The following is a 24,827-nucleotide window of genomic DNA, read 5'->3' as shown; positions in this document are numbered from 1 at the left end:
AAATCTTAAGGCACAAACCTTTGTATGGAATACTTTAAGAAAGCTTTTTATTCTGACAAGATTAATAATTATCCTATAAGCATGACACAGTGTTTTAAAATGTTTTTTTCTGCTATGAGTTAGGATTGTGCACATAAATGTGGAAAGAAAGGTTATTTCACAGCAGAGAAATATATATTTAAACAAACTGTGATTAAATGGTAAAACTGCTTAAAAAGGAAAAGCATGGGTTTTTTCTCATCACAGTTATTCTGAATTTAAAATATCCGTAGTGAGTTTCCAAAGGACACTGGGCATTTGTAATGGAAACACAGGCTACTGAAATTAATGGGAGATATTTTAGAGAACCATAGAAAATGTCCCAGGGCTTTGGCCAAAAGTGGACAGAAAGAGATCTGCTTGTGCGGCAAGTGCCAGCTGTGTCCCCTCCCCACCACCACCAACCTGTCTTCTTCTGTGGCACCTGCAACTAGCTCGTAGTGGGAGCAACTGACTACGTGGGAACCAGGCTATGGACTAACCAGACTTTTCCTGGCCTTCAACAAAACACTTCACAAGTACTTGCAGTCCTCATGGCAGCCTTAGTCTTTCCCAAAACACACAACTGCCCTTTCCACTAAGCTCATATGCATCCAGCACTTCCCATTGATGCAAAGGCACAAGTGTGGGGTGGTTTTGATCATTCAAAATGCCCAGTAAAACGTGCCCATGTATCAGTATGTAGTGACCACAATTACTGCTGGTCTGATTCACTAAACTGTATAGGATGTAACCCTTAGATGGCTGAGGAATACAGACGGCAAGGTCAATGTGGCCCTCAGACCTAACACCACTCACATCAAATAAATGCAAAAATAATCCCTCCGTTGATATTAAGGTCTAATGGAAATACTTCAGGGAGCAGACTGAGAGCTAGATCCTGCTTGTTCCAATCAAACAAAACTGCAGGTGGTTTCAGTGTATGTGACAAGCAGGATTTGGCCCATCTTGAGCAGCACAGGTTTGGCTTCCAGAGGCTAAACTGTACCTCCTCATTGGAGAAGGACAGTGAAATATTGGTGCCAATAGACCTTGAACTAAGGAGAGGACTAAGGGTAACACCTTGTCCACACTTAAATGGATGGCAAGGCAAGCAGTGGCACCCAATTTGCCCTTGAGCTTTAATACTGGGCTTCAACCATGGTACAGTCTTTCTACTAACTTTACTTGCAGGCGTAATTTTAAAATAATTTAATGCCAAATGCCAGAGGGCTCACTTTTTCACAACATTAAATTGAATCATATCAACTCCCATTCCAAATATAAAATATGACTGCTTTACTTGACTCCATACTTTTTATAAAGGTCCCGTTGTGGTGGGGTTTCACATGGTATAAAAGCCCACGCAGGTATTATGGGCCATATCAGTCCATTTCATCTAATTAATCAGCTACTTAAAAATGTTTTCCTTGCTTCACAGTAGAAAAAAATAAGCGTTCTTTTTTATCATTTCCAAAATTAAATTCACATTCCATAATGACCATATTGCATGTGCAAAATAACAAGATATGCTTACATACCTGACTTCCCTTCTTTAGTGAATTGCTTCATTTGTAAAATGTTGCATATAAGATTGGAACCTAAAATGAATTACTTGGGTTTTCTTGATATGAAATCTTGTTTAAGTTCACAGCAATTTTAAATATGATACATTTAAAATATTAATATTTCCCATATATTATTCACTGACTTTCAGGTTTCATCTCAAGTTAGTGGCACTTCATATTTCAAAGGAAGAACAGTTTCTTTTTTTCAGTACTAATGTTCTATTAATTCACTTTGTAATATCATTCTGGTTCAGACAAATAAAATTGCACTAAATTGCTTATGCCAAGAATCATGCTAAAGTTGTTGGCACTATATAAAATTCTATATTCCATTACTATTTCATAAGTTTGTTATATCAGTGGCATCTTTTTAGGCATAATTCATAATGCCATTTAGTTTGTTCTAGAAGGACAAGTACATGCAGGGGGATTTTTATGCTGAAAGGGGGGGTGTATGTAGGTATTTACAGTAAAGTCTGTAACTTAAGTGACTTTTGCAATGCACCAGATGCAAACTCCCAGTGAACTACCTTAACAGCTTTGCCTTTATGAACATTTTTTATTTTGGGCAGTTTTCTCTTCCAGCATGTTTTTCATCACACACGTGTATAAACATGTACATAAGCGCACACACACATTTGTGAAAAATAAATTTGTGTGTGTACAGAAATACTTGAAAGGCCTCATATGCATATTATGCAACATATGCCATTCATGTAATCGCTACATACCAAAAGAAACTTCGTTTTATAGATACCAATAAAATACGTGAAAGAAGTCCTTAAAGGACCCATAAAGGCCTCAATGTAGATGGATTCTTCATCCCATCCAAAGAACTGAAAGAACCATGGATATAAGCCAATCTTTTATATGTCCATGTATATTTTATACTCTTTCCATAAAGTCCACGTGGCCACATAGCTATTTCCAGAGATGTGGATGAAAGTTATACCTCAATAAGCTGAAAACTCTTTAATGAGTAAAGCAGCACCTAATCCCATAAAATGCCTTGCTGGAGTGAAATAATTACAAAGTGCTGTAGCAAGAGTAGCAAATAGCAGTAAAATCACCTGTAAATAGATGTGAGGAACTATAAATACACCTCAGTATTTGTATAGTCGACTTTCTCTGACTGTCATCAAAATCAGATGTTCAGGAGGCAGAAATCCAACTCCAAGGAATGCAGATTAAAACATATGTATGAATATATAGTCTGTGACTAAGTTTGCAATATTGTTAATGATGTATGTTCCTTTTTTAATGTCTAGTATTTGCTCCCTCAGCAATTTTAAAAATTAGAAAAATTTTTCATTAAATTTGATCCAACTCTTTTAAAAAATAACTTGCAAAATAACTGATGCAAATCCCTGTCACTTGTGAACACAATAAAATTACACAGAAAGGAGCAAATGCAGGAGAGGCTCCTCCTCAAAAATAGAAATGAATGCCCTGCTCCTATATGGTCCTCAAATAGCAGGATTTCGAAACATGAATTAGACCTCGAATGCAAATTAACTTCGGAAGGGAGGGAGAGGGGAAAAAAAAAAAACCAAAAAAACAGAGAGACATACCAAGTCAAACGCTCCTTTTCCTGCCTATCTCGTCCGCAATGGTAAAATAGGCTAAACAAAACAAGTGCACATCAAGATAGAGCCAATTAAGGAATAGAAAGCGGGGGGAGAGGGTGGAGAGGAAGGCACCTCACTGAGCACATGGGGAGTGGGAGCGCAGCATCCCACCCTACCTACCTTATGAGTGTTCAAAGGAAGACAACTGGGGTAAATTTGAGCCAGCTTTGATTTTTGCCATCCGGTTGCACCCGGCAATGCGAGGGAGTAGGGTGGGGCAGAAGGGTCGGCCTGGGCGGGGGCAGACGGGCGATGAAAAAAGTGGGGGGATAATACTGAGCAAGGGTGCCAAACGCTATGCAAATGGTTGACTTTTTTTTTTTGGGGGAGGGCGGTATGAGAAGAGGCACCGTCAGTGGCGAGGTGAGTGGGTCCCCGCACGGTCCGCACACGCGTGGGGGAGGGCGAGGGGAGTCCTGCGGGGCGCGACGGGAGCGCCGGCGCGGGGCAGCGCTGCCCACCGAGGGGCGCGGGGCCAGCGGGGCGTGGGGGCTGCACCTTCCCGGGAGCAGCGGGTGCTCCAGACGTGGGGAGCGGGGGTGCGGACTCCCCTCCCTCCGCCAGTCATCGCCTCCCTAACCCCCCGACCGCTCCCCCCCGTCACGGCTGCCTCACCGCTCCCGGCGGCTCCCCGCTTAGAAATGGAGACCGGCAACTCTCACCAGAGCTCACCCGCATCCCACGGTCCTGAGGAAGGAGTTTGGGGCGGCGGGGGGAAGCGGGCGCGAGGCGTGGGGAGGGGGGGGTTGTTTGAGAGTGACGGTGAGGCGAAGAGGAGGAGGAAGGAGGAAGGCTGGGAAGAAGGGGGTGGGGGGAGACGGCTTCTGAAATGGAGCCAGCCCAAACGGGAGACGATGCTGGAACAGGGGCTGCGTCACTTCGGGGCTGGGAGAGGGCTCAGCTCCCCTCTGCCGCTTCCCTGTCTGCAGGCAGGGGGGACAGCTACCAGCAGGCCGGGGCAGTGTGCGGGGCGCCGTGGGGTCGGGACCGCCTCCGCTCGCCCTTCTCCGCAAGTCCCCGGGGCCGAGACGGGACAGGAAATCCCCACGCTAGGAAAATGGATAAGCAGCCTTCCGTCTGCCTAGCGATGCCGGGAAAGACGGGGCAGGGAGAGAGGCGTGCGGGACGCGTCGGCCACAAGGCAGTGGGCAGGACCGGTCACGAACCGGGGCCCGAGGCAGGGCCGACTCCCGCGCGGGTAAAAGGGTCCCGGGACGGTGAGGGTAGGAGGAATGATCGGCATTTATAATGCCGGGGGAGGCTCACAGCCTTTCAAAGAGTTTCAGCTGGGTGAGTGGAAATGCCTTCTGCCCCTTTCACATATGGAAGCTCAACGATCTTTAAGGAGGAGGAGGGAAAGCAATTTTTTTTGCTGCTGGACAGTGGATCTCTTTGAGCCTATTGTCATGTCCAATGGCTGCAATTATAAATAAACTTTCTTTCTGTAGAGAGGAAGTAGCTGAGACTGAGGGTCTGAAGTTAGTGAATGGCCAGCAGCTACTCTGATCTTTGCTGGCCCGTCCCAGCAAGGTGGTGACCTGGTCCTGTACTGAGAGAATGTGGGCACAGCATGCTGCATGTCTGAGCCAAAATGACTGGTCTGGGAACACCTTCCCATCTTTCAGTTATGCCCACCCAGTCCAAGACAGTTTCCTTCTGAAGCTCATCCCCTCAAACGCTTTCTAATTTCAGCTTCAAATACTCATGATCATAGATTATTTTTTATTATTTTTTTTCCCTACCAACCCTGTGGTGCCATGTTTAAAAAGCAAAGCTGCTCAGTGGGCTGAGATCACAGGTGCCATTATGGAGGCCCATGGTGAGTGTCAGTAAAAAGCATGAGAGAATTGAGTCCCCAGGCAAGATTACAGTGCTGGTACACAACCATATACAGCCTTGACCAAGCCTTCCACAGCACCTGCCACAGCACAGGTCTTGCCTGTAAAGTCCTGGAAATATTGACCATAGTCATTGTTATGTGTATAAATATTTTAGCTTATTTTATGTCTCTGTGCATGTGTGTGTGTGTCTGTGCAATATATGTGTGCATGCACATACAAACACAGTTATATCTATGTATATATTCAATAGTGATGGGCCTGTTAAACTGAGCAGTGATTTCTCTCCTACAGATGGTTGTATAATACACACATAGTGATGATACCTAAGGTGTTTGGGGGTGGGGATGCATAATATCTTATAAATTTGAAGTTTTTATCAGGCAGAGCAGATTACTTTAAGCGTTCAATTTCTCAGCGATCCAATTTTATTAGGATTTACTATCATTTGTGCTGTGCATCCCTGGGGAAATAATGCTTTGATTAATGTAATCCTGGGCTGGGATCCGCCACATGCCCCTCTCCCAAGAGAAGGGCCCTGTTTGACAAACAAAAATAGAGCAGCAACTATTGCAATCTGCACTCACCTTTCGTAAGCACATAGACCCACATGCACACACACACACAAAATATAACCCTCTCCTCCTCCCAACCCCAAATACAATAGCAGCATCTCAAAACAATGTGCACTTATTCATTTACACACAATGCCTCTGATTCAATGTGGGCTGTACAGTCCAGCCCTCAAATGCACAGAGACAGCCCAAAAAGGATTCTGCTCTGTCCCCTGCTGAGAAGCTGAAGCATCTCTGGGAAGCTCAATGCTTCTCTGTGTTTCAGACTATCCTTGGGCTCCCAACATTTCTGCCTCTTTGTTTCCCACTGCAGGCCTTGCCACTAACCGATTTCAAGTCTGCTCCTTCAGACCCAGGGGCTTGAGAAGCTGTCCGTCCGAGGCTCCCTGGCACTCACTTGAAAGGGACATTTACCTCTCTAAACGGGCACTGGTAAGTGAATCACAGTTAGGCACTCTGCTCAGCTCACAAGGAGAGTGGGGGGACCCAGAAAACAAAGTCAAAGAGAAAGACTTGTCACATACATTTTTAAGGGGAAAAAAAAATATTCCTCCTCCTTTGGGGGTTGCTGGGGTTGGAGCAGCTTTGTTCCATCCACCACCACCCCACCGCCCCCCCTTCTATTTGTGTCAAAGGCTGGCAGGAACAATAGCGTTTAAACAGAAGTAAACATGCCCAGATCAGAGCCCAACCCCAGAGAAAGAGAAAGGTTTCTTTACATCCCTAGGTGGACTGGCCGGTGTTTCTCCCTTTCCTCCTTCCACCCTCACGCCCACAAAACAGCGCCCATCCCCGGCAGCCCAAATAGCAGTTTAATGTTGAATTTCTTCCTTCTACTCCGCCGGAACAAAGTGGTTCCCACTGCACCTGAGGAGGACATCCAGTGTCATAAAAAGGGCTCTGGCCGCACTTGGGCCACGTTTTTCCAGGTCCGGAGTAATAAACCCAGGGTAAGAAAGAGGGGAGGGATCTCCAGACTGGAGGTGAGGAGGGATGCGGTTTGCGCCGGGGTTTTCAATAAGCTGCTGCTTTCTCCTTCGTGTTTACCCACTGACCCCCAATACGGTGACTCAGCAATTACCGAGCACTGGGTGTCTCTGTGTGTGAGGTGGGGGTTGGGGGGGATTTCCTCCCCCTTTCCTATTTCTTTTCTTTCCTGATGAAAAACGTTGCAATTACATTTCTGCATGCTGATCTGAGAGTTCAAATAACAAGCCTTAAACGCGTTATCAGGCGCTTGTTAAAGAGGGAAGGGGGAAGTGAAGAGGGGAACAAATCCAGACGTATATGCCTGGGTGTAAGTATACCTATATATGTGCACATATAGACACATATTTAAATAACAGACTGCTACAAGAAGAGATGAGCTGCTGTTCGGCCCGAGTGCCCTCACGCAGGCAGATGAGGGAAGAGCCTCAATTTAAAAACCACCAACCAAACTAGAGAAGAAAGATCAAGACGCGCAAATCACTCCAGGGAAAAGTTATTTAGACGCAATCTCTAGATTTTCCTGGTACAAACTGACTCTCCTACCGGGTTTGATCCAGTTTTCCTGCTCCCCTTCCCCCTCCCACCCCGGGGGGATCCATCCGTATTTCGCATTTTCCTTCTCAGAAGTGGCTCCCAGTGCCCCACCGCCCCGCCCGGGAGGGCGTTTGCCGGGACCTCGGCGCGGCCGCGGCCCGTTCCGCGCCCGCGGAAAGGCCGGCGGAGGGGGCCCGCCCCCGGGGACCCGGGTGGCGGCGGGTTTTCGCGTTCCAGCCTCCGCCCCCCACACTGCTACCCCCCTAACTCCTGGCAGGCGGCACGAAATTGTTTCAGAAGTCGGGTGGCGGGGATGAATTTAGAGAGGGGAGGAGGGAATAAATGCAAGGAGATGATGAATAACGTTAACTTTTGACTGTAGGAGTCATGATGGAGTTGAGCGAAGCTGCGGAGAAATATGTCATTTAATCCCAGGGCTACTGAAGTCCCTTTTATCAAACGTCGTGATGATGCTGGAACTATACTGCTGTAAAGGAGACTGAGTACTTAAAAGTATCCAACATCAGGCAAATATATAGATTGGAGGAATGGGTGTAAAATTGAGGCACGTACAAACTAATCACACGACCGTGAAAACCCCAAGAGAATTAGATAAATATAAATAGATGTGCATTTAAAAAAAAAAAAAAAAGCACGATAAAACTGTAGCTGCTGCATTCACACACGGAGAACAGACAGCGTGTGCATGTTTGTGTGCAATGCCAAAAAGAGCAGCCTTAAGGTTGACCTACTGCAATCTGCACTGAGCTCCTCAGACAATAGACAAGTTCAAATGTCAAAAAATCTAATAATAATAACCAGAGCTGCCAAACTGCACGAACTGTTTCCTGGTGTATCACAATTATTCACCCTCTTATCCACTAAAAGACTGCCAGTCCTTATGTGTGTAAAAAAAAATCTATGTAATGCATATGGATTTTTTTTTTATCACATGTGAAACTCCATTGAGATGGCAAGCACGCAAATCGGAATGATATCATGTCTAATAAAAGCAGGGCTAAGGTTTTCACAGTCTCTTTTAAAAGGCTCCAACTTGTAAATCCCTTTTTTATGTTGCTACATGCACAATTATTCTTATTAATAAAAATCTACATATTCAAGGGTCTGGATTGAAACTATGTATCCCTCTGATTTTAACATCGGTGGGAGCATTAGGTTTCCATCATATGTAATGTGTCTACATTGAGCTCAAGTCAACAGATAGATTGTTCCATTCATTTGGTAACTGTCATTGCAGTCCGCGTGAGGTGAACCCTGAGCAAGACATGTTGGGTAATATCAAAATTATGCAGCTGGGAAATAAAAGAATCTTGCTTTGCATGTGTGCAGTTCTGTATTATTGTTCTAATTTATTACAGAACCCGAAATGCTTTGTTATGCTGAAAACAATAAATAAGGTTCCGAGTGAAGCCTTCAGAATAAAAGGTATGGATAAATGATCCGCCTGCCTATTGTGTTTATCGTTGTTATTGTCAGCCTTTAAAAGTAATCTGCGTATTTTCCTATTTTCTCCAGATTGGTTAGTGTAATATCCCTAGTGCAGCTATCAACGTGGTCATAAGAACTCTGAACTACAACATGGGTAAGCTTGAAAAACCCAGAGCAGATCGCATTAGCCAAGAACGCTACATATCTGGAAGCCAGTCAACTTCACGTTTGCAGCTGACTGCTGTATTATGCACGAATGTGTTTTACATATAGCAGACTGTATACGGAATATGTCTTTATGTTTAACATTTTAATTTGTAAATGCTAATTAGGCAGTTGGTCTCCACGGTTATATTAGTACATACCTAATCATTTCCCACTATAAGTAAATGAATACTAAATACGGTAAACACTTTCTTTTCACTATTTCCACGACAGTATCTCTTCTACATCCATTTTCTAAAGGCGCCCATTCGGACAAAATAGGCATTTATTTTTAAAAGGGAGAGAAAAATATGCTCTGTGTAGCACTTTTGCAACTGGGGCGCCACTGGAGGCACGGAGCCCGCAATCCTGGCCAGACCGGACTCTTCCAAAGCCAGCCAGAAAAGTTTTAAGTTTTCCCGGATTAACTTGTTGCTCGTTTTAGCGTTAGTTTTTCTCTTCGCTTGCCGTACCTCGCAGCCTGCTGCTGCTAACTGGTGCAGGCATACAGCAGAGGAGCCGCGCTTCTAATTCCTGTTTTGTTTAAAATATAACGCAGGTTACGCTTGGAGGATTGGGGGAAGGTGGGGGCAGAGGAAAGCTGGGGGAAATCCGCTCAGTCCCGACCCCGGGATGATGAACTTTGCTGGGGTCTTTCAACTCCAAAATCCGCCCGCTTCAGAGGCGAGGGAAATGTTCATTAAACTACTGCAAACCTTAAGCAAGCCACCACGTTTCTGAGGAGAATTGTGCTCTGGAAAGGCGTTTTACTAGTCTGGAATATTGCTAGTGCTTATTGCGCCAAACGCGGTAGGTGGAAAGTTTTGTTCATGTAAATATCTCAACCACTTTACCTCACGGTCAATACACACGGAGACTTGACTCCGTTTTCCAAATGAAGACCCACGAACACTTTAAATGAAAAGTGCAATTTCTTGTAGGTAGTTTTCTGTCTTTGATTACTTTTCTCTCTCTCTCTCTCTCTCTCTTTTTTTTTTTTTTTTCCTATGTATGTGTTAGGTTTTTAGGCGGGGATTTCATCTTGCCAGGTTCTATCATATTTATGGGCTGTGTGATTTTCAGGGTTCCAACTGGTCTTGCCTTCACGGAGGCAAGAAATAAAACTTTCTTAGTCGCACGGAAACTGCTGGGGCTCCACCACAGGGGAACAAAGTGGCTTCAAGCCTCCCGCCCCTGTGGCCACCGCTCCCCACTCGTTCCGGGGGCTGCAGGTGCGTTGCAGGATGCTGCAGCCACGCGAGTCCGCCCGTGCCCAGTATCCTGCCAGCGGACGGGGTGCGGGGTTGAGAAGCAGCCGTGTTTGGGCAGGAATACCATCCGAAAAAAAAGAAAACAACCAAACCCTCCCCGCCAAAAACTCCAAAAAACTAAAAGCCACCAACTTAATTTCTCATTTCTGTACCCTCTTGCAATCCCTTATGGAGGGAAGTGGAGAAAATGAGTAAGCGGCTGAGAGTAGGCGTGCTGGGGAAGGGACAAGAGACCCGAGCTGCGGTCGCTGTCGATGCCGCTGTTTCTAGTTGAGGTTAATCTGTGAGTGTCCCGGACGGCGAAACTGGTGCCCGGTGCGCGGGCAGGAAGGGAGGCGGGGGAGTCCGCGTTACCTCTGTCGCTGGCTCCCGCACATAAGTCAGCGAGGGACGGGGGGAGGAGTGGCCAGCTTGAGGGGGGGAGGAGGGGAAATTGAAAGGGAAGGAAAAAAAAAGAAAAGAAAGCTAGCCACTTTTCCAGGTTTAATACCGCGATTAAATATTAAATTATGTAAAAAAAAAAAAAAAAAAAGAAAAAAAAAGAGTCGTTTTATTGCATCTCCAGAGGCTTAAGCGCCTTATTTGGACAGAAGAAAAAAAGCACCAAAAACCCCCGCGTGGCACCCCAGGTTGCCCCGAGCTGCGGTGCCCGTGCCTGTGTTTAATTACCGCTCTCACTCCCTCGCAGGCCTCGGCTCCGTTGGAGGCACCGCACCGCCTGGGACACTTTCGGAGCAGCCCCTGAACCGGCAGCCCCCGCCGCTGCGCTCCTGCCCGCCGGCCCCGGAGTTCCGGGGCGCTGTCCCGGCTCGGGGTGTCCGGTGTCTCGGTGTGCCGGTGTGCCGGTGTCCCGGTGTCCCGGTGTCCCGGTGTCCCGGTGCGGGCCGGGCCCGGGCAGCCCCGCCGCCCTCACGGGCCGGGCCGGACAGGCACGCGGGGAGGGTGTGTCGCGCGGCGCCCCCTGGCGGCCGGCCGGCGCCAGGCGGAGCGCGCCCAAAGTTGATTTTGTTCAGCAAGCCGTATCGTATAAAATTAACGACAGCCAATAAAATTAGCTTACATGTTTCAACCGTAAAAGTCCAAAACAAAATAAAGCTAGTTTTAGTGAAGCTAAGAAGCTCTGGTTTGGCCCCGTTCTCTCTGGCTTGAACTGGGGTCCTTTTATCTAAAGCCCAGTGCACAAACATATAGCTTAATGTGACTAGTGTTCTTCCTTTTATTTCTTTCTCTATGGCAACCAATATGTTCTGCTCAGAAATGTTCCCCCATCAAGGAAACAAATGATCTTGAGGGAGCAGCTCTATACGGCATCTGTTCCGATGGAGCACACAGAGTTAACCCCAGTCAAAAGAGACGCTGGGCACGTCAACAAGAAGTGGAAAATGAGCGATTCTTCTCCCCCCCAAATTGAAACCTATACCTCCCTAGTTTTACAAGCCATTTTATTGATTTGGCTATCGACCGTTTCCAAAGAAGTAACTAATTCTAGGAAATTACAATGATCACCAGCTATTGTGTGTCCAAAAGAGCAGCAACGGAGGTGGCGAGAAAAAGAAAATATGCAAAGAACACGGTAAAATTAAAATAAATTAAAGTCATATAATGGGATATTTAAGCTTTGATAAAGTTTTCGGGAGCGGTATCTGGCCTGTTAATTTAATCCTACATTATTTAGCGCATTATTTATCACACTGACCCAAACGCTATAGAAGAGTTTCAGATCATTAGACTACACCTCTCAATTGGACGGGATTCGGGGAAAGCAGAGAGACAAGCAAGACTGTCAGGAGAGAGAAACAAAGTGAAATCTGGTCTGTAATCCTCCAGCCCCAATCTCCTTGGAGAATAAAATGAAGGGATGTCCTGGTTAGTTTTGATTGATTATACTCTTTCTGATGGACTTTCACTACAGAGCTCTAGATGTTGTGCTTAACCGTCTGTTCCCTAGTTACAATATTAACCCTCTCCGTGCACCGCCGCTCCGCACCTTCCCCTGCCTCCCCCCGCGCCCGTCCCTCCGCCGGCAGGTGCTCGGGTCACCCGCGCCCCGGCTCGGCCCCGGCCCCTCTCCCGCCCGCTGCACCGGCCGGGCCCCCTCCCCGCCCGCCGGGCGACCCCCCCGCCCCCCCGCAAAGCAGCGTTTGAAAACAGCCCGCATCTCTGCCTCGCCTCCCCTTTACAAATCTGTAATATTTTCGAGAGCTTTCCTCGCTCCCCCCCCACCCCCCACCCCCGGCCCAGCCTCCCCGAGTCTTGGTGTTACAATAATTAACAGTGCCCAGAAAAGTGAAGTAGTAACCAGAAAGACTTTCCAGCGCTGAAGAATTGCTTTGCTGCCTTGAGCTTTGGAATGAATCCATGCTTTTTATGTAATATTTCACTAAGGTGCTTTTTGTTGCTGGTGGGATTTTTTTTTCCCTTTCCCTTTCCCTTTTTTTTCCAGCCTGTTTCCTTCAAGGCAGTTGCCATGGGTTTCCCTGTCTTGTCCTAAGCTTTTGAAAATATATATCCAGAAGACTTTAAAGAAAACAAAAGTAGATAAAAAAATGTAAAACACTTACCGATCATACTTCCAGGATTTAGAGAATTTTTTTTAATTTTTGATTTTAATAAGGTGACAGGGGGAAAAAAGCATGTTCTCAACTCCAGCGAAACGATCCATGTTAAGATTTTCCTTTGCACTGACTCCACTAAGCCCCGCTCTCCACTAGTCTATTATTTTCACCAAAATATATGAAAATTTATGCAAATGAAAATCAGCACTAACTGTTCTCCCCTTGTTATACTTTGGATTTTTTTCCAGACAAAACAATCTCACTCTGCAAGGGAGGGGGTGGGAAGAGTTGGGGAGCGAAGTTGGTTGTTTGTTTTTTGTTGGGATATTTTTTAAAATAAAAGACCTTACTCCAGCTTGAGCTTTATTTTTTGTTGTCGCTGTTATGAGGGTGTACGGTGGTTTTGGTTTTTTTTTTATTTTGGGGGGATTTCTCCACCCCCCCACACCTTCCGTTTTTATTAAGAAAGTAGATCTGTTTGCAGAGGCGCTATCACGTTTCATCAGGCCACCTGAGACGGCTTTTGAAAGCGTGTACTGTGAAATTCATAGCAGTAATTTAGACAAAATCCTCACTGTATATTAATGAAAGACGGCCCCATGGCACCGTTCCTATCCTCCCCATTCAGTGTAAACAAAACCACGAGACTCACTCGGTTTTTGAGCATGATCCAAGCAAAATCGGCTGGAAAGGAAAACATGGGGTTCTGGCACTGACTATTCAAACGTCTGCACCTGGAGATCTCAGATTTATTCAATGAAATCTGTGTTGGATCTTTTATATATAAAAAAAGAAACCTTTGGAGGACGCATGGGAACAAATATACATATACACCTATATATGTGTATATATATATATATATATATATATACACACATACATGCATGTATAAATATACACATATATAAAATTATTATGTTTGGTGTTTAGTTACCAGCGCCCTTCAGATCCGTACGCTTCACTTGAATGGCTTTTCTAACCTGACCTGCCACGGTATTTCGTGCCGTGCCAGCCGGGGGCTGGAGGGAGCCCCGAGCACCGGCTGCCGAGCGCGGCGGGAGCGGGACGGCACGGAGGGCGCTGCCAGCGGGACGCAGCTCAGCGCCTCCCGGGGCCGGGTTATTCAGCGTGCGGAGGAGGGGAGCGGGGCGGGCAGGGCCAGGCGGGGGGCGACGCTCCCCATTCCCATGCCCTCACCGCGCGTGTTTTCTCCGCGCGGCCCCCGCCACCCGGGGAGCGCGCGTGGCACCGCACTGCGCGGCGCGGCGGTCACTGGCAGCGCCGTGTCCCCTCCGTGTCCGAGCGGTGTTATTGCACCGGCGGTCCCCGAGGAGCGTTCAATTTGCCCTTGTTTTTGTTGCCACTTTCTCTTTCTCCGTGGTTCACTGAGGTTGCCTGCGCGCAGTGTTTCCGCTCGGTCGCATCTCTCCCCCGCGCCCCCCGCCTTCCCCCGCCCCCCTTAACTCTTTCCGCTGGACGAGAAATAATACAGCGTTTCATGCCGCGGGGCTGGCTCCCTGCGAGTAGACCGCGGCGCGCAGGGCAAGCCCGGCCGCCGGCTCCCCTTGCCACCTCCCCCGCCGACGGGGCGGCCCTTCGCCGGCGCTGCCGGGCCAGCCTCCCGGCGTGACGGCTGCGGGCGGGCTGCCGGGGTCCGGGGCGCACCCCGGGGTGCGGGGGCGGACAAAGGGAGGAGGGGGCGGGCGGGGGGCGGGCGTCTCCGGGGCCAGCTGCTCCGAGTGCCGGTACGGGCACTGCCGGCGGGAGGGAGGCGGGTGCGTGTGCACGGCGGTGGCACCTCCGCACAAACGCCTTTCTGAATCTCGCCCGGTTGTGGCGTCGTTATTATTGTCGTTATTACAGTTGTTATTAATTATTACCGCCCGCGCTCGCCCCTGCCCGAGCGGCGACGGCGGGAGAGCTCCGAGGTGCGTGTGTCCGCCGGGCAGGAAGAGTTAAGAGGCGGAGGGAGGAGGGAGGGAGGGATGGAGGGAGGAGGAAGGAGGAAGGGGAGAGGGAGGAGGGATGGAGGGATGGAGGGAAGGGGGGGCAACTTCCATCTCCGACGCCACTTTGCCTAAATTAAAAAGCAGCCAATCGGAACGGCCGGAAGGGGGGCCGCGCGGCCGGCGGCGCGCTGTCCGTCACGGGGCGCGCAGCCAATCGGCGGGGGCGGCGGCGGCCGCTTCCTCGCGGCGGGGCCGGGCGGTGGCGGCGCGGGCGGCGGCGGCGGCGGGAGGGAGGGCGGAGAGGGAGGGACGGACGGCAGGGAGGAGGGAGGGCGCGGGCGCGGGCACGGCCCGGGAGAGGGAGGCGGGGAGAGGCGAGCGGCGGGACTCCGGCACCGCCAGTGCGCGCTGCCAGCCCGGCAGCCAACTTCCCCGCTGGAGTTAGTGTATAAAGGATACCATATATGCACACACACATACACACACCTCTCCACCAAGGCGCTCCTCCTCCGCCTCCTCCCTCGACCAACTGCTGGAATTAAAATAAAAAGCAAAACAAACACAACCAAAAAAAAAAAAAAGACAACAAACCAAGCGAGAGAGAGAGCGGGAGAGGGAAAGAAACAATTCGCGAGGTAACGAGATATTTCAACTTCTTTAATTTCTTTTTTACTTTTTTTTCCGACCGCCTAAAGGAAAGGTAGAGAGAAAAAAAATGTCTTATCCAGAGCGTGACTCTAGCAAGAAGGCTCCGACAGGACTCTTGTTTCAAAGGGGACAAAGTGCTCCAGCAACAGCACAACTTTGAGAAATGCATCATCACCACCATCACCACCATCATCATCACAGGAAGTTTTCTTAGGACACCAACAAAACTTGCAAATAACAGAGCAAAAGGAGATCGAGGAACCGAGGAGAGAAAGACAGAGAGAGAGACAGAAAAAAAAGAAAATATACCCACACACAAAGCCTTAAAGGAAGAAGAAAAGGAAAAGTTTCACTCTGAGAGGGGAAGGCTGAGAGGAGGAGATGTACTCCTAGGGGAGCGGAGGGGAGAAGGCACGGGGGCTTTTTGATCCCCCCCCCCTTTTTTTTTCGCTTTTTAGCCTTTGTTTGGTTTCCTCCCTGCGAGCAGCAAAACCGGGCGAGAAGAAGGCGGAGGAAAACTACATGTACAGCTAAATATTTCTCTTTTTTTGGGGAAAAAAAAAAGAAAGGCTAAAAAAATATAAAAGGCGAAGCGAGAGCCGGTGACCGCAACGAGCGCGCCGCGGAGCGGAGGCAGGACGGCCGGCGGACGGGCGGAGGAGAGCGCGCAGCGGAGCGCTAGCAGGTGAACCCCGCGCCCCGGCGCCCCGGCGAGGCTGGGAAGGCGGCGGCGGCGGCGGCGCGGGCGGCGGCCCCGGCAGCGGCCCCGGCAGCGCCGGGCAAGGGCGCTCGCGGCGGGCGCCCGGCAGCCGGCGGCGGCGGCGGCGCAGCGGCTGCTGCGGCGCGGCGGGGGCGAGCGGCGGGCGGCGGGCGCGGGATGGCCGCGGCCACCTCTAACCCCTACCTCCCCGGCAACGGCATCCTGGCGGCCGGCTCCATCGTCCACGGGGACTCGGGCGGCGGCGGCGGCGGCGGCGGCGGCGGCATGCAGCCGGGGAGCGTGGCCGTCACCTCGGTGGCGGGCGGCTACCGCGGCGACCCGGCGGCCAAGATGGTCCAGAGCGACTTCATGCCGGGCGCCATGGCCGCCAGCAACGGCGGCCATATGCTGAGCCATGCCCACCAGTGGGTGACAGCCCTGCCCCACGCCGCCGCCGCCGCCGCCGCCGCCGCCGCCGCTGCCGCCGAAGCGGGCTCGCCCTGGTCCGGCAGCCCCGTGGGCATGACGGGCAGCCCCCAGCAGCCGCCGCCGCCGCCCGACGTCAAGGGCAGCGGCGGGCGCGACGACCTGCACTCGGGCGCGGCGCTGCACCACCGGCCGCCCCACCTGGGCCCCCCGCACCAGGGGCACCCGGCGGCCTGGGGGGCGGCGGCGGCCGCCCACCTACCCTCCATGGCCGGCGGGCAGCAGCAGCAGCAGTCGCTCCTCTACTCGCAGCCCGGGGGTTTCACGGTGAACGGCATGTTGAGCCCCCCCCCCGGCGGTCAGAGCCTGGTGCACCCGGGGCTCGTGCGCGGCGAGACGCCGGAGCTGGGCGAGCACCCCGGGCATCACCACCACCACCACCACCAGCACCCCGGGCACCACCCGCCGCACCACGGCGGCGTCAACAGCCACGACCCGCACTCGGACGAGGACACGCCGACCTCCGACGACCTGGAGCAGTTCGCCAAGCAGTTCAAGCAGCGGCGGATTAAGCTGGGCTTCACCCAGGCCGACGTGGGGCTGGCGCTGGGCACCCTCTACGGTAACGTCTTCTCGCAGACCACCATCTGCCGCTTCGAGGCCCTGCAGCTCAGCTTCAAGAACATGTGCAAGCTGAAGCCTTTGTTGAACAAGTGGCTGGAGGAAGCCGACTCTTCCACGGGCAGTCCCACCAGCATCGACAAGATCGCCGCCCAGGGCAGGAAGAGGAAGAAGCGGACCTCCATCGAGGTGAGTGTCAAGGGGGCCTTGGAGAGCCACTTTCTGAAATGCCCCAAGCCCTCCGCCCAGGAGATTACGAACCTAGCGGACAGCCTGCAGCTGGAGAAGGAGGTGGTCAGGGTTTGGTTTTGCAATCGGAGGCAGAAAGAGAAACGGATGACCCCCCCGGGGATCCAGCAGCAGACCCCCGACGATGTCTACTCCCAGGTCGGCACCGTCAACTCCGACACGCCGCCCCCTCACCACGGACTGCAGACCAGCGTGCAGTGAGGGGCACCGCGGGCGGGCCGGGCAGCGCGGGGGCAGCGCGGGCCAGGCCGGGCCGGGCACCGCCGCCGGCACCGCCACCGGCTCCGGCACCGCCGCGCACAGCCGCACGCTCACACAGACACACACGCGCGCACACACATACACACACACACGATCCAGGCTCGTTCAGACTGCTTGTGTTTATATATATATGGATATATGCGTGCATCTATATATATATAAGATCGATACCAATAGGGAGCGGTGGAGAAGGTCGATCCGAGCGAGAGCGTTTAGACCGTGTTGGGAAAACGGGGTGGAGATGCATAATGCACCAAAACTGCAGATGTGCCGGGGGGTTGGTTGGTTGGTTGTGGGGAAAGGGCTTGGGCGGTGGGCTTGGGCTTTTTTTTAATTTTATTTTTATTTTTCTCCAAATTGTCCCCTTCTCGCAGCAAGGAACACCACTGTCTGCACTTCTTCTCTCCCCTCCTCCCCCCTCCCTGCACTCTTCCCCTTATCCCCAAAAGGGCTCTCTTCTATGAATCACAGAAACTTTTTTTCCTCCTTTCTCTCTCCCTCTTTTTTTTTTTATTTCAATGGGAGCAATCAAAAAAAGGGAAGCAGAAGAAAAATAATCTGGTTAATATGAGGGTGCCTGCTGCATTCCAGCACCCTGTTTTTCTTGGCCAAACCGTAGAATTTTGGTGCAAGGCAGACGTCCGCTCTGAAAACATATATATCTATATATCTATATATTCTGCAAAATGAAAGGGGCCACTTTTTCCAGGAAAAAAAAAATAAAATATGCACACAGCACTAAAAACAAGCAGGCTGAATAGGGAAGCAAATACATATATATATATTTATCTATATATATAGGTATAGCTATAGAACAAAAATATGGAAATGAATGCCCGCACACGGAGAAAACTGACCCTGAGGAGGAAGGGGGGAGGGACAGACGCCAGGGGGAGGGTGGGAAAAGGAGAGGTTGTTGGTCCCTAAAGTTCGAGCTCTGTAGAAGGACTTTGCATGAATTAAGGGAACCAGGGAGAGAAAGGGAAATAATTTAGGGCTGTCCAAGTCCTGCTCCTGACGGCTGCCAATCATCATGGAAGAGTCATAAAAAAAATCCACTGCTAATATTTTTTTTATTAATATTTTTATTTTTTATTTCTGGACTGATTCAGATAAAGGGATTTAGAAGGACTGAGCATCTGCAGCTGCACTTATCTGAACTTCTCCTCTCCTAAATCCGTTGCCAACTTTGATTGAATGGGTGCTGTGGATGTGATTATATAATACTGCCATTTCCAAGCAGTGTTTTTGGTAGGTTTTAATAAACAGACTTTTCAAAAAGACGGCAATATAGAATTGTTAGATCCGTTGTTGATCTAAAAAAAAAAAATTTGCTTTATATTTTCATTAAATGACTTCTTTTAATATTTTATTCAGAATACCTATGAACTGCTGCAAAACGGTAATTTATTTTTTCCCCAGATCTTGTATTACGTGTTTTTTTCAGACGAGCACAAATCAAAATGAAATGAAAATATGGACAGTTGTTAGGTAATAAGGGTATCTTTTGATGTGATAATTTGATTGTAATTTAATTTGAGTAGTGATTCCGTAAGAGCTGATTGAGAAAATAAATTTGTTAGAATGAAATAGTCTGTGTCTGATGCATAAACACTGTGTCGAAAAACAAAAACAACAAAAAGAAGCCAACCAAACCAAAACAAAAAAAAAGTTCTCTGAAGGGACATACTGTTAAAGTGAGAGAAAAGCCGAGGGTCCGACCTGCCGCTGCACGGCCCGTGCTCCCTGGCAGTGCCCCCGCCTCACCCCTGCTGCTGCTTGCCCGGCGCGGGGCTCCCCCCTGCCCGCCTCTCCGCCGAGCCCGTGTCCGCAGCCCCTTCCAGCAACCCCGGGGACCCTGTGTCACCGGCAAGGACGGCGAGATTAGGGCTCACCAAATGCCACCTTCTCCCAGAAAGGGCTGGGTCAGCTCGGTTTAGGCTGGCACTCGGGCGCGGGCGATACCTGAGCGCGTCCTCTGGTCCCGTGTGGCCGGTGTTGAGAGGGATGTTTCCAAAAGTTCAGTCTCGTTTCCTCTCTTTCCAAACTGAGGCTTGAGGGTGGGCTAAGAGGGTGAGGGGGGGCTAAGCTATAATTTATTTTGACGCATTTTGTGTATGTATTAATATTTGTATTTAATTTATCTTTATAATTTAAGGAAAAGGTACGTTTATTTTTTTTCTGATTGAATATACAGAATAATACTTTCAGCATCCTACGTGCGGTCTGCCTAGTTCACCATTTCTGTTGTTGCTGTTGCTGTGGCTGTTGTTGTTGTTGTTTTAAGGTTTTTCTATGGGGTGTGAAGTGGTGTAGTCTAGTTTTCTCCTCCACTCTGCCCTAGCGCTGCCATGCCTTCTTTGCAAACACACGCGTGTGTCAGTAACGTTGGAGATGCCAATAGATGCACTAGCTGACCTGTCATATTTATCCACTAGAATTTATTGCAATATAGGGACAAGTGAATGACCGTCTCAACTCTTCATTTTGCAGCGGGGAGGTTGTGGGAAGTAGAGAGCTGCATCTAACGCATCCACCCGCCCCCACTGATAGTCTGCTGGAGAATAAGGTTTTCTTTTATGATCCAGCTCGTCTGTGGCTCCTTCCTCACCTTCCTCTTCCTCCCCTCCTCCGCGCCCCCTCCCTCCTGCCTTGCTTCCCTGCGTGCTATTGAGGCAGGGGTTAAACCCCCAGAAAACTGCTGTAGGAACAACAAGCATTTCTTCCTTTCAGATAGGCCTTGTGTCAGTCCATAAATCAAAGCCAACCTGAGAGCCGCGCACCGGGATGCATTATTTTAACACCAGCTCGTAGTAAATATCACCGTCGGTTTGATTTGTGAAATCCAAAAGGCCCTACTGACACGGAGGAAAAAAGAGGGGGGTGGGGGGGAGAAGCCAACCCAACAAAGGGAAAGAGAACCCGAAAGGGTAAAGGACGCTGTTTCTTTTGTTCGTTTTAGCAGAAGCTGCTGGCTGATTTTGCAGCTGGGGAGGGAAGCAGGGCCGGGCGGGGGCCGGCGTGCAGGCGGCCCGGCCGGGCTCCCCTCCGGGGCCCGGGTACCACTGACACGTGAGGTGGGATCCTGTTTTCACACACGAAGGGGAGCAGTTGTATTAGCGGCGGAGAAAGTCTATTTAAATTTCGAAGCGGTATTTGGTTACCAGATTTGGATGGCAACAAAGAGCTAACGTTAGGCTTCACGCTGGTTTCTATTAAAAGGCAACCTTTGCGGGTTGCTGCCTCCGAAAAGCTGGGGGTTAGGCTGGAGGAGTAACGTGTGGTCGGAGGGACCGGCAAAATGTGCCCGTTCCGTGGACTTGTTATGCACAAAAAGTGAGGCCATGGGCGCTCCCCCCTCCGCCCCTCCGCCCCCTCCCCCGCCCCCGAGAAACTGAATCCTTTGAATGTATTTAGGAATTTCAGGGTTGTGAGTCTCTGAGATAGCAAGAGGTAGATAGTAAGTGAGAGGGTTTGCGCTAAGGGTTATATTGTTACACGTGTAAATAATGAAAATATTGTTATATATCGCCAGATCTCTTAATGAATTTAGTAATTGTATTCATTTATAATATCAGTGTTCTGTGCTTGGTAACGGAGTCGGCATCGTTTTCCTTACTCCTTTTTTTTTTTTTTATTTTTTCCCCCTGCCTAAAGAAAAGCCAAATGTTTTACAAAGTTATGTTTGATCAGACTGGGTAATCCCGAGATGTGATTATTTATAGTTTACATTTTCATATCCAGCAGTGCTCTATTACGCCCCAGTCTTCTCACTCACATCCCATCCTTCCCTCGTCGAGCCTGTACACAATAAATCATTTTCAGGTGTATTTAAAATAGTCACGTCACTGCTGTTGGTCTGCGTATTTTCCGAAATTTAGCAGAGAGCTCTACTTTGGTTTAAAAACGCAGCAGTTTCTATCAGAAAGTGATTTTTACAGAATCCTTATGCTTTAATGTAGTGACTCGTGTTTGCACATTACAATGCTCATAACTTGTTTTGTATGAATGGTTTAAAATGGAACGTTTAGAGAATAATTGGTTCTAATATGAAATGCAGAATATACTATTGATAATTTTATCAATAAGTGTACTATTTTAAATAACTTTAACAATTAAATTTGGGTTTTTTAAATTATATATTTGTAAAATATTTATCCTGTTGGAAGCAACAATACATTGTTGTATTTATTCGTTTATTTTTGTAATAAATGATCAACATCTTCAAGCTACAGCAAAATCGATACTTCTATATATTTATACAGGGATACCTGTCTGAATCGCGGAGATGCTCGTTCCGATTTGGAAGCGAGTGTAAAGATTACCTCTGTAACTGGCAAGCTGCAGGACCAAACTGCAGGCGTGAGCTTCTTCGCCACATGTACTTTAGTTTGCTTAAGTTCCAGGGTAATTAATCAAACTCTAAAAGGGATGCAACAAGTCCCGACCTCGGAGGCAGGCGTGGGGCGAGCGCTTGAGGACAGGGACTCATTTTGCTAACGTCAGGGTTGGCCTGGAGCTTGGTCGCCTATGGCGCGAGGGATGGGTGGCTGGTTGGAGCGATCGGAGGAGATGCAGGGAGGTGGTTATTGCCCCATCGGTGTTTTCAGTTGCAGTTTGGCACAATGGAGCGGGCGCAGCCTTCAATAGGCGGCGGGAGCGAGGGGAGAGGAGGGCGGCGAGCGGCCCCGCAGTGTCAATGACACAGCAGTAGGGAGTTCTTTGGTTGAGAGGCTTTGGCGACACAAAAAGCTGAGGGGTGAAGGCCGAGCGGGGGAAGGCTCGCCGCCCATCCCGTCCTGCCCGACACCAAAGGAGCAGCCGGGTCCGCGGTGGTGCCCACGGGGCCTCGCCCTCGGGACTGCGACGGGTCTGGCCTTCCCCTCAGCCCTCCCCAGCCGGGGCGGCTTGGCGGGGCCCGAGCCGCTCCACGCGAGGGGAATCGGTGCTGCCGCGATCCCCGACTCGTGGACGGCCGGGCCGGGGCAGAGCCGACGGGACGGCCGCCGGTGCCCCTCCGCCCTCTGTCCCCGGCGGGCCGTCCCGGGGCGGCGGGCGGCCCGGGGGAGCCGGCGGGCGGGCGGCGCGGTGCCGCGGCGGCAGCTGCCGCGGGTCCCACAAGTTGTTTTCCTCGTGGCGACCATTCAGCAAAACGCAGGATCCTTTCTCCAAGATTTAAATTTCGCGGATGAATTACCATACAGCGGTTGCTTAGCAACTAAATTCAAGCCGGGCTAAGAATATGCAAGCTTTTTGTATTCTCATTAATAAAAATGCCACTCTGACACAGCAACCTGACTTTGGATCACTGCAACTTCTGTAAAAGCCATAGGAGAATACAAACCGGCTCCTCCATTTAATTACAGATCAGAGTGGCTTGAAATGTGATGTTTTGTTAATCTATCTTCCTAAAAGCGATGTAAAAAATAACGGCTTTTCAAGAGCAGTGGAAAACTACTTTTTTAATGGAGCTGTCTCCTGGTGCTACTGATGGCTGCAAAGCAAAACCTCTTTTTTGAGTCACACTTTCAAGTAGCATCCCCCCTTCCGTTTTGAGTTTCCTGAAATTAAAAAAAAAAAATTAAGACATTTGGAGCCACAGGGGAAAAAAATAAAAATAAATAAGGCGCAGCCGATTAGCGCATTAGAGAAGAGAGCATTGCTGGGGAAAGGGAAGAGGGGATTAAAAATGTCAAGGTGCAGCCCCTGCCAGGCACAGACCCACGATGCGGGGTGCAGTCTGTCCTTGCTCTGGAGCAGGAGTCTCTTGCGCAGAAGAGGCTCTCTTTGGCATAAAGTGCGTGGGCACATCGGCTAGGGAGGGCGGGGGAAAAGCCTTCAGAAACACCTTGTTGAATGTTTCACTCCAAAATTTATTTCCCCTTCTGCTAACATTTACTTTATATTGCTTTTAGATCGGCAGAGATAAGATCTTGGCGTTAGATTCTGGCATCTTACACCCAATCTCATATATATGGGAGAATGACCTCATCAGAGGAGGACTGTGTGTATAGATAGAATAATTTAAACATAGACTAGACACCTACATATAAATCTATATATAAAGATGTGTGTATATGAGATATATATATACACATATATATATATGTGTGTATGTGTGTGTGTATGTGTGTGTGTGTGTGTGTGTGTGTATGCTTTCAGCAGTACCAAAAAACTTCCCTGCCAGCCCCGCAGGCCCCAGGCAGGGCTGCCTTCCCCCTCAGCGTTCGGAGGGAAGGCGACCCCCTCTGCGGGGCAGCGAGGGGAGCCCCGGGGCATGGCTGCACGCAGGGTGCTGGCAGCCAGGGCTGGGGCTGCCTCTCCCTGCCAGCCATCTCCCTTGTGTGGTGGTCGGGCTGCCTCGGCACCGGGCACCGGCTGCCTGGGACGGTGGTCGTTTTTGCTGATGGCTGGCGGGTTTGGTTTTGGTGATTTTTTAGCGACGAAGAGTTAAATCCAAACTTTCTTCTTCCTTCTCCCCTCGTTCCTCCCACCCCGAGATTGTTAAAATTGAGCCTGAAGGGCATAAACCCCAAGCCACGTTAAAAGTTCAAGCTTTTGGGCATTTTTCTCCGACGGGGCTTGTCTGCAGGAGGCGAAGGGGATCTTGGAGGTCTGTCCGGCCTGTGCAGGTCACTGAGGAATCAGGGGTTCTCCCCCTTCCCTCCACCCCTGCTTTTCTCTTTCTCTTTTAAGGTTTTCTTTTCTCCCCTGAAAGGGGGACGATGACTTGAAGGGGGGAAGTTGAAGGGGGTAGGCATTTTCCAAATGTGAACCTGTGATGGAGGGAGCTCTGTCTCTCTCTCTCTCTCAGCAGGGTTGAATCTGTACTCACTTTAAAACGTAGAACAGCAGCAGACAAAAAAAAATCCCATGTAACAAATACTAAGGGAAGGAAGGCAGTGAAGTGAGAACCTGTGAAGACTAGAGTCCCCCTGAAACTCAGGCTCACCCAAAGCTTTTAGCAGAGTGTTTTGCTTCTCTTCCCAACAGTTATAGGATGAGCATCACAAGGCTATAGCATAAATAATCAGGTTCCATTCCATTTTGCATCTCTCTCTAACAGAGTTGAGATTAAAAGCCAAAATTCGAGCACAGCCCTTACAGAGCTGTCGAATAGTGCCAGTACATATGTTTCCCGCTCACATGTTGCAAACTGTACCTTCAAACATAGGCTTGTTTCTGATAGCTTGCATTTCTTCAGCTACAAGGGAAAAAAAGCCAAACAGAACTTTTCTGAATTGTTCCTATTGCACCTATCCAAAGACAGCAAAGACAGCATTACATCAGCTCTTTACCTTCAACATAAACAAGGAGGGTTTAGCAAGACAAGCTCACTGGCG

The 24,827-nt window shown here is 49.6% G+C and overlaps 1 protein-coding gene and 2 long non-coding RNA genes across 27 annotated transcripts in view; 2 read left to right on the top strand and 1 right to left on the bottom strand.

Moving 5' to 3' along the window:
- The window catches only part of LOC146444403 (uncharacterized), a 49,610-nt gene extending 36,626 nt beyond the window's left edge, over positions 1-12,984 (top strand). The window contains exons 1-5 of one of the 8 annotated variants that reach the window (XR_014850580.1): positions 3,259-3,364; positions 4,984-5,033; positions 5,941-6,059; positions 8,531-8,597; positions 8,688-9,533. This is a non-coding gene — a long non-coding RNA (uncharacterized LOC146444403). The other 7 variants (XR_014850577.1, XR_014850587.1, XR_014850588.1 and 4 more) reach the window with 7 other exon arrangements.
- Positions 1-13,396, bottom strand: part of LOC146444402 (uncharacterized) — a 40,185-nt gene extending 26,789 nt beyond the window's left edge. For 5 of the 17 annotated variants that reach the window (XR_014850557.1, XR_014850542.1, XR_014850555.1 and 2 more), the window contains exons 1-2: positions 3,830-4,005; positions 3,335-3,445 (exon numbers count right to left, since the gene is read on the bottom strand). This is a non-coding gene — a long non-coding RNA (uncharacterized LOC146444402). Of the gene's footprint in view, positions 1-3,157; positions 3,209-3,334; positions 3,446-3,829; positions 4,006-10,744; positions 10,870-12,636 lie in introns of those variants that run through there. The other 12 variants (XR_014850561.1, XR_014850549.1, XR_014850554.1 and 9 more) reach the window with 9 other exon arrangements.
- Positions 13,397-16,065: 2,669 nt separating this feature from the next.
- Positions 16,066-19,076, top strand: POU3F3 (POU class 3 homeobox 3). Of its 2 annotated transcripts, XM_085054126.1 has the most exons (2): positions 16,066-17,163; positions 18,597-19,076. In XM_085054126.1, exons 1-2 carry the CDS (start codon positions 16,105-16,107, stop codon positions 18,657-18,659), a joined length of 1,122 nt encoding a protein of 373 aa, XP_084910252.1. In that variant the 5' UTR covers positions 16,066-16,104; the 3' UTR covers positions 18,660-19,076. The 2 variants fall into 2 exon arrangements, with proteins under 2 accessions (XP_084910252.1, XP_084910244.1); XM_085054118.1 differs by having other exon boundaries at positions 16,071-19,076.
- The last annotated feature ends 5,751 nt before the right edge of the window (positions 19,077-24,827 follow it).

Source organism: Lichenostomus cassidix, chromosome 1 (genome assembly GCF_008360975.1).
Source record: "Lichenostomus cassidix isolate B80296 chromosome 1, HeHo_3.0, whole genome shotgun sequence".
In the NCBI taxonomy this organism is placed as follows: domain Eukaryota; kingdom Metazoa; phylum Chordata; class Aves; order Passeriformes; family Meliphagidae; genus Lichenostomus; species Lichenostomus cassidix.
The sequence above is the reverse complement of the archived record's forward strand: the minus strand, read 5'-3'. Positions and strand labels throughout refer to the sequence as shown.

What these genes read in the sequence shown, in the direction of transcription:
- POU3F3 (XM_085054118.1), top strand. Translation starts at nt 16,105, where the DNA reads ATGGCCGCGGCCACCTCTAACCCCTACCTCCCCGGCAACGGCATCCTG.